The following is a 13,667-nucleotide window of genomic DNA, read 5'->3' as shown; positions in this document are numbered from 1 at the left end:
CAGAAGTGATTTCCTCCTACACAAAACCCTGGGCCAGGTGATAATTGCTAATAGTTACTGAAGGCTTACTTTGTGTCGGGCTTTGCATACACGTGTTTACTCTTTACATGCAACTCCTCTCATGTCTAAAACCTATAAGGTGAGCGTTTTTAATAGCCTTACGTCTCAGATGAGGAAAGTGGGGCAGAAGGTCAGGTAGATTTCCCAAGACCCGAGAGTCAGTAAGCAGAAGAAACAGAACAGGAATCTATGTTATTCCTAGTTCTAGAACCTATGTACAAACCTTACACCTCACTTCAAGGTTCTACCCAGCATTCCGGAAGGCGAGGCTGGGCAGCCTAACAGGCCGGTACAACTAGAGTCCAAAGTGCAGGAGTGTGGCCCTCCTGTTGTTGCAGAGCAAACTTCCCAAATGTGAGTTCTGGGATTTCTCTGGAGTGACGGCTTTGACTGTCAAAGCAGGAGCCATCTCTGCAAATTGTCCATTAGAGGCAGGGGACAAAAATTCACACGCATGCACACATGTGCACAAAATACAGCATTACTCAGGCATGACGACCACTTTGGGTCTGGTACGAAGTGATGGCCTTAAATATGCTTAAAGACTTATTTAAATAAGACTTCACTTAGGTAAGTGCCCTCACCTAAGACCGTCGCTTTAATTTCATCTCAGCGTTCTTGTCTGCATTGGTGTAGTACTTTACACTTCACTGGTTCTTTTTCCGCAGTGACCTTGAACCCCTCCAGCACTAGGGTTTGGGTTGGCTAAGTGAGTCTGAGGACAACCGGATAGACTGAGGTGAACTGGGTCTGGACCTTCTGTGTTCTCACCTCCCTCTCATGCCCCTCGGTGACACTGGAATCACCCCAGCCCAGGAGGGGGTGGGGCGGGTCCTCTCTGAGAGCCGGAGGGAGGGTGAGCAGCGCTTGTCCGGGCTGAGAAGATGCCTAGGCAGCAGATTCAAAGCCTCAGTTTGCTTGCTGGTATCTGCAGTCTATTTCTCCCCCCCCCCACCCCCCCCCCAACCCCAGCCCAGATTATGTATTTATTTATTTATTATTTATTTATTTAAATTGTTGTTCGAGTACAGTTTTCTGCCTTTTACCCCCATCCCAGCCCACCCCCCCCAGCCCTCCCCACGCCCCTCCCGTTTCCACCCCTGCTTGTTTTTTGCAGTCTATTTCTTTCTGAGTTATGAGACGAACAGAAAACCTGTATTCCCTGATGCTAATCCAGCAATTATGAGGCAGCCAAGCAAGAGTCCTAAATGTTTCCAGAAGTTACTAGAATGTTTCTGAGAGTCACCATAAACCAGCATAATGTGAAGCTGTATGGGCACGTTTATTCCCTTTAAAGAGGACTATGTTGATGTAAATCGGGTTGAAGGGCGTGCTTAGAAAAAAGCATTTTGTCTAAGTTCCTGAAAAAAGTTCCAAGGCCTTTTTTTCTTTTTCCCCCAGCATTCAATCAATCAGGAGGTTTGCCTGGACACTCATGGATAAAATGGAAACTGTAATTTAGATAATTTGTGATAAGAGGTTTGAATGATTCCGAGTGGAAAACTGAAAGGGGAAACAGCTAGGTGACTCATTACGCAAGAGCAGAGAGCAACAGTGCGTTCTCTGCCAGCGCGGGAAGGTGGGCCCCTCTCATGTCTAAAGACCAGGCAACGCACCGGTCGGTCGCCAACACAGCTCTTCACTGCGAGGCATCCCCAGCACACCGATGACCAGGAACCCAACAACCCACCCACTGATGGGTGCAGACACGGCCCTCTCCTGAGTTACCCCGGTGTGGGAGGACAGTTAGGTGACTAGACACTCACTCACTGCTGTAAAAATGAATGACAAATAATTTGGACTCGCATCTCTGTACAAACTGTGCCAATGCCATTAGCCATTTTCTTCCGCCACTGCTGTCGCCAGTCCCATCCGTATCGAGTGAGGGCACTGTTCACCGTGCTAAGTCACGTTGTAATTGCAGAGTTCTCGAGGATGCGGATGTTGGTGCTTTCAAAGCGCTATTTGACAAACATACGAGTAGACCTGGCTATGAAAGGATTCTTTTGTATTTAAAAATCAATTCCACCAACAAACATTTATTCAGTAGTCGATAACCTGAGATACAAGAAGTGGGCGGGGACAGGCCGGTCCTACAGAGGGTGCCAGGCAGGAGTAAACGTCACTCAGTGTGGGAACGCAGGAACGTAGGGACGGGGCGTGGCCTTGCTTCCCCGACTCTGGACTGTTTCCAGGCTTCCCGGGGGAGGGCTGTGTGATCCACCGGGCCTTTCTGAACTTGTGCTTGACCTCAGAGCCTCCTTAAAGGCAGAGCACCCCGGACCCTACATGGGCAAATGTTGGAGGCAGCCACGGTCTGGCTGGTGGAGGGGCAGCCCTTGGGAGGAGGCTCTAAAGGAGGAGCTCTTTTCCGATCCCCTTGGGAGGAGGCTCTAAAGGAGGAGCTCTTTTCCGAAAACGGTGACCCCTTTTCAGGTGCACGGGTGTTCCTAAACCAGACAGGCCCAGGATGCTGGGCGCTTCTGAAATGGATGGTACCATTTTCCACTAGAAGTGTTATTATGGGTGGCTGCAAATTTCCTGAAATGCAATCTAACTAAATACATTAGATCCAGGAAACTTGGTTCTCCTTAAAACTACTTACAAGAGAAAAGGGAAGGCAGCAATGGAACAGTGTTCTGAATTGTATGGGCCTTTGAAATGAAGTTCTACTTCCTAAAGCTCATCCAGTGGTGGTGCTTGGGCGGGGGGGATGCAGAAACGTTTTAAAGAGTCTGTGGAGTCTTTCATTCCCTACTCTGATTTCTCTGCCACCTCACCACTCTCCCTCTCTCTTTTTAATATTTCTCACCAGGGTATGGGAATATTGCTCCAAGCACTGAAGGAGGCAAAATCTTTTGTATTTTATATGCCATCTTTGGAATTCCACTCTTTGGTTTCTTATTGGCTGGAATTGGAGACCAACTTGGAACCATCTTTGGGAAAAGCATTGCAAGAGTGGAGAAGGTCTTTCGAGTGAGTACCGCCTCTATGTAAACCCAAACCTCCGTGATCCGATTGGCTTTAGCCTGGCGGGATGCAGAGGGAATCATCAGGGTGTTATCACATCATTGCCACTTTTAACAGGATAGTCTAATGTTATGGTCACATTTTGTCTTTGGCTCACGGTAGTCACAGGTACTGTGCCTAAACTCTTCTCTTCGGTAGTTACCTTCTGTACAGGGGTATTTCTGGAATCACAACACAGAGGGTGAAGCACGGATTTGCCAACACAGATTTTCTGAAGATGTGAAGTATACTCTATTTCTTCTTCAAGGTGGAAGATGGGTTCCTCAGTGTATTTGCAACAGAGAACTATATATTCATCCATTTTGTTTTTGGAACTTCTTCCTTGCATTTTATTTGCAAGCAGTGTCTTTAGGATGATCCCGGGTTCTAGAATCTCTTCCAGAGCCCATTTTTTTCTAGTCACTGCTTTGTGTTTGGATCTGATTCCTTGTGGCCCCTCCCTCTTTCTCCTCCCACCAATAGTACACAGAAGTACTAATTCATACTACAGTGCTAGTGATTGCTGTTGTGTTAGTGGGTTTTTTTCTCTCCTGTTGAGAATACTTATCTTTAAACAAGGGACAAAAATCTCAACTCAAGCAATTCCATTACTAACGATGGCATCCCTGGCAAGCACGTGAGGTAGATGTGATTGGACAGGGTTCCCAGGCCCGGTTAACTCACGCCCAGGTGTATGATTTAACAGAACACTTGCCGTGCTTTGGTGCAAGGTCATTTTTGCTCTTTATGATTATTGACTTAATTTTCAAGTCTTTCAAACCTCCTTTAGGGAATTTTTCTCATAATGACTTAATACTTAAAAATGACAATTGGAGATCTTTTTCTGAAACTAGCAATGATGGGAAAGATAAACCAGTGGTAAGCTCTAAATAGGAGCTTGCTTTTCCCTCTGAGACCAGACATCATGACTTCAACTTCTCTTTAGGAGGTGCAAGAGAGTCCCAGTTCCATTCTGTTAGCGCCGTTTCAGTTTGTTAGAGTGGGTGACAACTGCGCCACGGCCGGCCTACAGCCGCCTTTTAGAAGCTCAGTGATCCTGGATGAGCCGCCTCAGTTTACTCATTGGCAAAAGGGGATAATTAACATATGGGAAAGAGGCTGGCAAGGGGCCAGGCACGGAGCGCTCAGAGCTACGGTGTGTCTGTCTCCTGAACGAAGTGTTTGCTGGCAGGCTAGCCACCCATTCACATGTCATCTGAGCAGCAGTCCAGCATGTGGGTTTTTCTGTAATGTCCAACAACCTTTGCTCCCAAAGTGCTGGCTGGTCAGCCAGCCTCATTAGAGCATGCACCTGGGCTCAGTGGTCACCATGGAAACCACCAGAACTCAGCCTCTCTGCTTCTCAGAGGTTCAGGTCTCTCTAAACCAAGCATGGCAACTCTGTCCCCCAGAGCTGTTCTCGGAGGAGCCCTTTTAGCCCCCTGAGTTAGAGGAAAAGAAATCTGGTGGATTCAAATGGACTTCAGGCGTAGGTAGCCTCTCTGGATCACAGTGTCTTCATTTGCAGAAAGAGAGGATTGGACAAGCTTTGCAATTCCGCTTGATGAAAAATAAAAGTGAGTTACTGTATTCTAAACGAGGGAAGACCTGGCACCCATTTGACAACATTTGTTACCAAATCTGGTGACTTAGTTTCCCCTAATGTATTTTGAACTTCAAGTAGAGTGCTGTCCTCCCTCCCCTGAAAGCTGCCTCTCAGTGGGTTATTCAACAGGTTCCTAGGACAGAGCCTTAAAAATCTCATGTTTCATTTTTATGTTGATGGCCCACTCAGTTCTTTACAACGCCACTGAAGACGGGGTGTCTTCCAGGAAGTGGACGGTGGTATGTCACAGAATAGGCAGCACACCACGTAGGCATTTGCAGCCCAGTGGGGGGCGCTGTTGGGAAGCTGGGGTGATGAGTTCCAGGAGCCGTATCAGCACACTTCCTGGAGACAGAAACAGCAGTTTGGCTTGTGGCACGTAGCCTTGATAGGAAATCTGCAAGCTCATTGTCATTCATTTAAACTACATCTAAAAGGCCCGTTACTCTTAGGTGATTGTTTGAGAAATGAAAATTGTATGAACCAACAAAATTGGGGGTTGTGATTTTTGGTTCCCATGGGGAAGGTTCATTTTTTTCACCTGCTCAATGTTAAGTCTTTCCCTTTGTCATATCCGCCCCCGCCCCCCCACCCCCCCCCATTCTTGGGAAAGAGAGGATTTTTCATGGAGTAAAGATAAAATATAAAATCAGCCTTTTAGGTGTCTGTGTTCTGAGGTGACATGATTGATTTGGGTCCTTCGACCACACCTGAGCCTCATTTTAAAGAGTTGCTGAGGGTAGCTGTATTATTTAGAAATGCTTGTGGCTACCGAGTCATGAAATGCCTGACTGTTGGGGTTCTTATGGGGTGAATGAGAGTAAACTCTCTTTTGCCCTCTGAAGCTCAGAACTAGTCAAGAAATAGACATGGAAGTCATATATGGAGATTAAAATGTCAACTTAATTGCTAATAAGCTCACCAGAGAATGTAGCTTTAGCTTTGACGCCAGAGGGCCTTAGTAAGCACGTCACCCTAGGTTGGGAGGACTTCCCGGCTGTATTAGTTTTCTGCTGCGTGTAACAAAGGATCACAAATTCAGGTACTGAAAACAACATCCATTATTATGTAACATTCTGGGCCTGACCTCATTGCTGTGATGGGCTAACTTAGAACACTGTGAGTGAAGAAGAATTTGGGGTAAACAAAGGCCAGCGTCTGCCACAGGTGTCATCTCCTGTTAGCCACACAGGCCACTTACCGGGATGTGATCCTTCCTCCCTTTGCCGTACATAAATCAGGTGGCCTTTGGGATCCTCGAATCAGTTAGGGGACAGTGGATTATTCTTTGGTAACAAACACCCCCAGTTTACTCTCACCCCCGCCAGGTTTGCTGCAGCCCAGGCACCTCTCCGGGCTTTAGGGGTTTTGAGGGGTGTGGGTGGGGGGAGGAGAACAGGGCATTGCACACCGGCTGTTAAGAGCTTTGGCCTCCAGTCACAGCCCACTGGCCTGAGCCAGTCCAGGCCAATGGGCTAGACCCACCCAACTGCAGAGGGGGCCTGGAATGTGTTTGATCTGCAGAAAGGGGAGGAGATGAGAAAATAGTGATCTCATGTGCTTATTCCTTGGGACTGTTCCTGGGCTCACTCTAGGGCAACAAGCATCTCTGGGATTTAGAATACAAGGCCCAGAGATCACTCTTTGGGGAACACTCCTTTGGTGAGACTCGTTGCACATCCGAGAAACGGAGCCTGGCATCTGTTCAGTGACGTGCCCAGTGCAACGCAGTGAGTTGGGGGCACAGCCTGGACTCGAACACTAATCCTGTCTTAACCCCTTCCAGGTGGGTCACACATACGTGCAGTCAGATGTATTAACCCACACCGTGAAACCACTGTGGAGTGTAGGTGTCTTGAATATACCGTACCGATTCTTGCAGTTGATTTACAAATATTTATGTAGTATAAAGTAAAAAGAACTCTTCCTAGGTTTCTAGGGGGAAATCTGGGCAGTTAGCAAGGAAGGGTACTGATTTGGGAGTAAGCAGGGCTGATCCCAGATTCCAAAGTGGGTTTTGGAAGTGGGCAGCCTCTCACTCCCCTGCTGTGGACTGGCTCTTTCGCTGGGCCAGGCCGACTGTCATTTGATAGGATGCGGCAGGAAAACTGGTCAGATTTTGGACAGGATCCCATTTTCTCGCTCTGAGCTGGACTTTGGTCTCTGCCTCTTTTTATCTGACTGATTAGCAGGATCTCTGATATTAGCTCTATAACCACGGGGCACTCTTTATTTTTCTTCTTTGGCCTTTTCCCCCCAAGGATACAACAGACATGTTTATTTCCCTTGAAGGCAAAGGACCCTGGGTGTAGCTGACAAATAACACATTGCATGTGGGAAACGTATTTATACGTTTTACGTTGACTGGTAGTAGAGCACGCGATAAAAACTACCCGCAAACAATGTGATAATAACAATGTTATCCTAGGTTTATCAGTGCCATGCTTATCCGGGGACTTTGGAGCCTGCCAAATGCTTAGACCAGGTGATGACAATCTCAATCTGCTAATGAAGTTCAATTAGTGGGCTAATCAATCACTTTGGGTTGCAGAAAGGGGCTGACCGTGCAAGCCAAGGACTCCTGAAGTCCTCTGCCATGTGCCTGGCGTGAGTCAAGGAAAGATGTGAGGAACCCCTTGGCAGGAGGCGTCTGCTTCTCACAAGGACTCTTTGAGCGTGCTCCCAGCAGCAGTAGGGTTCCCTTAAAAATTTATATTATTTCAAGAAGAGAAAAATCCTTGTTTTGGAAACTGGGTGTTATTTTCAGCTGTGCGGGTAGAACTTCTAAGTTCTGAGAGTAGCGGAAATGCTCACTGAGGAAGTAGTTATGCGCATCAGTACTGGGCCCGAACAGGTGTAGCGGGGAGCCAGGTGGGAGCTGAGAGTGCCCAAGAGAGAGTGTGTGTGTGTGTGTGTGTGTATGTGTGTATGTGAACCTGTCTGCCTCTATAACGTGCCTGCCCCAGTGCATCCCCTGTTAAAAATTCCTGAGAAACAACTCAGTGGGATTAATGTTACACAGAGAATATGAGTTTATTTTGATCAGAACGGAGACGCTGGCTTCAACCTGAACCATTGCTTCCTTATTTTTCCCTAAGGGACTAGAGGGGGTGGGAGGTAATTGTTTTAAAATGCAAAGAAGGCAAATATTTTTAAACCTTTATCAACCAAGTCTTTTCTAAATTAGTTCAAGGGCATCGTCTAGCTTTAGTGATAGGTCTGGACGTGGACTTGGAATGGACCACATAAATAACATCCGCAGAACAGACTATATGGCATCTCTGACTGGCAGCCCGTGACACAGCTTGTCTGTGACAGTCCCTTCTTTTCTCCCTTCCTCTAACGCAGGGTGGCCCATCCTCAGCACTAATGACGTGTTAGGCTGAACGACTGTCCTGTGACTGTGGGGTGTTTTGAAGCATCCCTTGTCCTCTACTCACCAAGTATCTACTCCAAGTATCATCAGGCCTGCAGTTATGTCCACCCAAAATGTCTCCAGTCATTACTAAGTGTCCCCTCGAGGACAAAATCATTCTGGTGCATAACCACAACCGTGCTGGGATAGAAGGGGTCGGTTGCCCCACAGGTCCGGAGGGTCATGCTCTGGTCTGCTGGCTGAATCTACATGGGTTCTGGTGTCTCTACCAAAGGTCTTAACCAGTTCTTCAAGGCCAGTGCCGTTCCTGCTCAGACCTCTCCTGTCTCACATGGGACCTTGAAGTGGGCTTTAGAGATGTCATACTCTGGGAATAAGATCACTTTTCACCAATAAGGGAAAGTGCCTGGGGACTTGACTCAATGAAAATGTCCAGACAGATTGTTCTGCCATTATTCTTCGGCAGGCAGACAATCTCAGCCCCGACTTTAGCTGACTCGGTATGATTCTGCCTCCTTCTCAGCTCATCTTTGATACCTGGCCAGCATCCTTTCGGCGTTTCCCATTGCCGTCTGAGATCACTGTAGTAGGTCTTAATGGCCTTTAAAATGCATCTTCCCTCTTTTCTATAAACAGTAAAGCTATCAAACTCTGCCTAAAATATAACCGCTTAAAATACTGCTGGACGGTGTTTATCATTTAGACGTTTTTATGGTAGCTTTAACAGTTTCTCTCTTTCCGGCAAACTTTGATCACAGGTAACTTCTGGGAATCTGTTAAACTTCTGGGAAGTCACTTGTGAACTTCTGTATGTAGTGACCTTTGTAGGGAGGCCCGGATTTGTCACTTTTCCAATAGGATTTGACTGAGGTCAGACGGATTACTATGGCACCTCAGTCGCAAAGTCTAGTGATAAGATGCAAATCTGTTTGGATGTTTTACTCTATGCCAGACACTGGTTGTGGGCTTTGCCTAGGGTAAGTTGTACAGCCCTCTTGAAAAGAATATTTTGCCTTCTTCATTTGATGAGATCAGGATGTTCACGCTGGTTTGGTGACCTGTCCAAGGTCACTGAGCCCATAAGGGACAGAGCAAGGATTTCAGACCGGATCTCCACGCTCCAGTGTGCGTGCATACACTGAGTCTTCCCACCATGCTTCCTCCCTTCTTTCTCTCGTAAGGCCAGAGTAGTAGCATCAGGTGGTTCCGAAGAATCTTCGTGAAAGGTTAGTGTGGCCTGGGGACAGGTAAAGATGGTTAGCTGAGAAAAAGTTAATATTGGCCCTGCGTGTGCTTTCGGAGGGTTTTCTAACTTTATTTCATCTATTGATCCTTTGAATTGGACCGTAGCCTCCGATTCTTTTCTACACCCCTGTCCTACCTCCCCAGTGCTGACTCACTGTCAGCAGACATCTCTTTCGCGGTGTTCTCTACTCCGGGAGATTCGTCTAGGATGTAAATGCCTCCTTGCTCACGTCCACCGTGTGACGGATGGGAAGGGGGGCTTATAACAGGGGCTGGTACTGTCCCGATGGCTGACTCGTTTGGACCCACCTCTGGGGGAGAAGTAGCTGGGCAGACGAAATTCTCTCTTATTCTCTACTCTCTGTACACATCGTACAACCCACTCAGTGCCCGCAGTAAGAGGAGACTCAGCTCACAGCCGAGCCCGCGGGGAGCCGAGGTGGCTCGTCTTGCCCTCAGAAAGCGCACTCCTTTTTCTGGGCTCCGCCGACCCCCTTAGCACTTCAGTGCGGCGCGTTCGAGCACCTGGGGTTTCCGTGTGCCCACACCCACTGGGGACTGAGCTCAGTCCTAAACTCCGGGAAAGGGGTGGAGGAAGTTCCTCTCGAACTGGCGTGCAGTAGAGGTCAGTCTCTGGGGTACGTTTGGGTTCATCATCAGCTAGGCTGTGCCCTTTGAAGAGATGATCCCACGGGTTTTATTAACGCGAACCTCTTATATCTTTGCAAGTTGGGGCACCGCAAGTCCAGAGATGCTTTAGATCTCCTACATGGTGACCTGTTTCTAAAGCTTCCAGGTACTTTTGGGTTGCTAATTTAATGTAAGATTTTACAGGCACTCATTTTTTATAAGCATCATAAAATCAGCGTAATACACGGATGGTTTCCCATATTCACCCCTCGTCACCCATGTCCACAGGCTAGTTTGGGTCGTCTGCCAGGCACACTGATTTCATAGACTAATAACCCTTTGCCCTTTTATAGAACTCTACTTTAAAAATAATTACATTTGTGAATGTGGAAAAAAAACCCCAACTTTTTTCCTTTTGCATCTAGCCTCATGCTGCTTTTGTGAGCCAAGCAAGTCATAAACCATTCTGATGTAGCTTCCAGAAACCTGGGTTCCTGACACATGCGTGAGGCCTCGTGGAACTGAGTCAGCCCTTCGCGGAGCCAGGTGTGCGATCCACAGCTTCTCACGTGGGTGGCACGTTTCTAAACGGCTCTTGCGTCAGTCGTTATTCATAAAAAGCAGCTCTAGAAAACTTTTTAGAACTTTTCACTTCAGGAAAGGCAAAATGTTTAGAACACATCATTACTGAGAAGCATGTAAGTTTTGGGGACCTTTTACCTCAAAGAGACAGCTCCCTGGGGGGGGGGGCATGCCAGCCGGCCAGGCATAGCGTGGTCCCGGTGCTGGGCAGGCGCTGATGGCTTTGGACAAGGAAGGGCCGCGCGAGTTGAATCCAGCCTAGGGAACGTGCCTTCGTGTCAGAGGAAACACACTTTGTGTTTCTGGGAAAAAGTGCTTTGCTGCTTATTTTCCGAGAAGAGTTAGCTGCATTTGTGAATCACAGCATTTCTGACCTGATGGTTTTGAACGGTGTCTTGGAGTGCACTGCTGAGTTTTAGTGTCTTGTTAGGACGGAGCTATGGGTCCTCCTCTGTGGGAGGGGGTCCCCAGGGGCTGTAAGTGCCATTTCAAAGGGTCCAAGGATCCTTTTGTGCGTCCAGCATTGCTGGTAGACAGAATAAACAGTACGTCTCCTCCACACACGTACTGCCCTTTTCCAAATGTATGTTGCGGCGGTTGTCATCACTTAAATTCACTTTAAAAGGTGATTTCTGAGTTCATGGTATCTTTTTTCCTTGATTGGTTTTCACAGTCAGTGGGTACCAAAGGCTCTATTATTCTGTGGGGATTTGGGGGATTTCTTTCTTAATGTTCAAAAAGGATTCCCATACTCAGAAAAGCTGAGTACAAAGGGACAGCGCAGAACGCTGGCTTTCCAAATCAGCCCCGTTTCCGTGTCGTTTTGGGGGCTCTTGCGCCCACGGAATGAGCATTTCTGTCCTGGCTGTAGTCACATAGCTTCAAAGAGGTTCTCCTGTAAGGCAGCCCCAGGGGCTGGTGCGATACTGTAGAGCCTGCTTCAGCTTTTTCTTTGGGCCTGTTTTTTTTTTTTTTTTATTGAGGTAAAATATACATAACATAAAATTTACATTTTAGCTGCTTTAAAATATATGGTTCAGTGGCATCGAGTCCATTCACCTTGTTGTGCCAACGTCATCACCTTCCACCTCCAGAGCTTTTTGATCTTCCCCGGCGGACAGTCTGTGCCCATTAAGTGACAGCTTCTCGTTCTCCTCCTGTTCCCCCCCAGTCTCTGTCCTACCTTCTGTCTGTCTGACTGTGAGTGCTCTAGATGCTTCACTCAAGTGGGACCAGACAGTGTGTGCGTGTCCCTTTGTGTCTGCCTTGTTTCCCTTAGCGTAATGTCTTCAGGACTCATTCGGGATGTGGCGCAGGTCAGAGTTTCCTTCCTTTTTAAGGCTAAATGATATTCCACTCCACGTATCCACTGCGCTTCGTTTGTCCGTTTCTCTGTCGGTGGACCTGGGTTGCTTCACCTTTTGGCTGCTGTGAAGCATGCTGCTGTGAGCATGGGTGCGCAAGCACCTGTGCAAGTCCTAGCTTTCAGTTCTTTTGGGCTTGTACCTAGAAGTGGCATCGCTGGACCATATGGCGGTTCTATATTTAATTTTTGGGGGAGCTGCCATACTGCCTTCCACAGCGCTGCGCTATTTTCCGTTTCCACCAGCGATGCTCAAGGGCTCCACTTTCTCCACGGCCTCACCGACACTTGTTATTTTCTGTTTGTTTTTTCTTCTTCAACGTCTATGGGTCCCCAAAACAGCATCTGCTGACTTTGTTCTTTGATGGCTCCTTAAATTTTGGCTGCTCCAGTGGCTGCTACTCTGTTACCTTGGCGGCAAAAGCAAGAGGTGGGGCTCTGTGCTTTGCCTTCCTCTGGCACCTGCCGCCTGTTCTCACCTCCAACTGTGTCCTCTGCTCATCCCCATCCTGCTGCTTCCCCGGCTCTGGCCCCACAGCAGAGCTCCTGGGAGGGAGGGCGGCCCGACGCCAGGCCACCTTGGGCCTCTGCATGCCGGGGACATCTGTTTCCACCTCGCCTTGCCACTGCTCCGCAGTCCCTTTATTTACCTCGTAATGATTCACTCTCATCACTTCTCCTTCACACCTCTTCCCAGATCAATTTAAGAAGCAATTATCAAATAACGCCTTCTGTGATTGCAACACTGTGGGATTCGGGGCAATAAACAAAAGACAGTCTTTTCACCTGAGCAGGAAATAGGCATGTGTAAAGACCAATGTCCCTGATGAGACTGGGGCTGGGGCAGGCAGCCTCTGAGGTCACACTGCTTCAGTACCTGAGCCATGTGACCCCAGGCTGCGCCTCAGTTTCCTTGTTTGAAAAATGCGGGTAAAATCTGTAGCCACGTCTTTCGGTGCTTGGCTGATGCATGAGAGCAATGCCTAGCATACCGTCAGCACTCAGTGAATCTTAAACACCGTTATGACAGGCACACTGTCAGCTAGGGAAGCTCGGAGGAGGGACTTGCGAATTCCAGCTTGTGTGTTTGATCACACCCATCTTCGTTGATGCGCCTGTCTTGTTGCTGATGAGTGGAGTGTTCTCTTTAAGTAAAGCATGAGGGCCTTGAAGGTGAGGGCCACCATGTCTTTTCCCATCTCTCTGCCTAGTGCTAAGCGCTTTGGAGGTGTCTGGTGAATGCTTAATTGGTTGTTGATTCACTGGAGATGAGAGAGGGATGAACTAGGTTCCTTTCCACACCCCCAGTGTGTATAGGCTGTGGAGCACCCCCAACAAGCCCGAGTGAAGAGGAGACGCTTGTTGACGCTTGTCAGTCCTACCTGCTGGGTGGTAGGGCTTGGGGCTGCGCCTCAATTCCCATCACTAGTCGTCGCCCTAGGAGGAAAAGCTGCATTGGCCATAACTCAGCCAAAAAGAACACAGAAGGTCTGAGAGTACCTGTGTCTGTGCGGAGGGGGAGGTTGTGCTCTGCTTCCCTGGCTGTACTACATGGGCCGCAGCTGTTTATGCAGATGGGACCACGATATTCTACTTCAGACATAGATTCTAGTGAAAGGGAAAGCAGAGAACGAGAAAGAATTTATTTTAGCTACATGCTTGTGGGTGCTCTGACTAGGTCTTGAACACATGAGCCAGTTTCCCCCATGGACACAGAGTTCATACTTTTATAAAACATCAGTGTGTTCCCAGACTTTCTTCCCCAAAGCTAGCTGGTCCTCCACTGTCAAAAGGGA

The 13,667-nt window shown here is 48.0% G+C and overlaps 1 protein-coding gene across 2 annotated transcripts in view; it reads left to right on the top strand.

Annotated features, from left to right (window-relative positions):
- The window catches only part of KCNK10 (potassium two pore domain channel subfamily K member 10), a 70,586-nt gene that overhangs the window by 32,391 nt on the left and 24,528 nt on the right, over positions 1 to 13,667 (top strand). For both annotated transcript variants that reach the window (XM_045821930.1, XM_045821929.1), the window contains exon 4: positions 2,876 to 3,036. In XM_045821930.1, the coding sequence (XP_045677886.1) occupies positions 2,876 to 3,036 (161 nt within the window). The remainder of the gene's footprint in view (positions 1 to 2,875; positions 3,037 to 13,667) is intronic.

Source organism: Phyllostomus hastatus, unplaced genomic scaffold (assembly GCF_019186645.2).
Source record: "Phyllostomus hastatus isolate PE091 unplaced genomic scaffold, TTU_PhHast_1.1 phas_scaffold_501, whole genome shotgun sequence".
In the NCBI taxonomy this organism is placed as follows: domain Eukaryota; kingdom Metazoa; phylum Chordata; class Mammalia; order Chiroptera; family Phyllostomidae; genus Phyllostomus; species Phyllostomus hastatus.
This window is presented reverse-complemented; position numbering and strand designations above follow the sequence as displayed.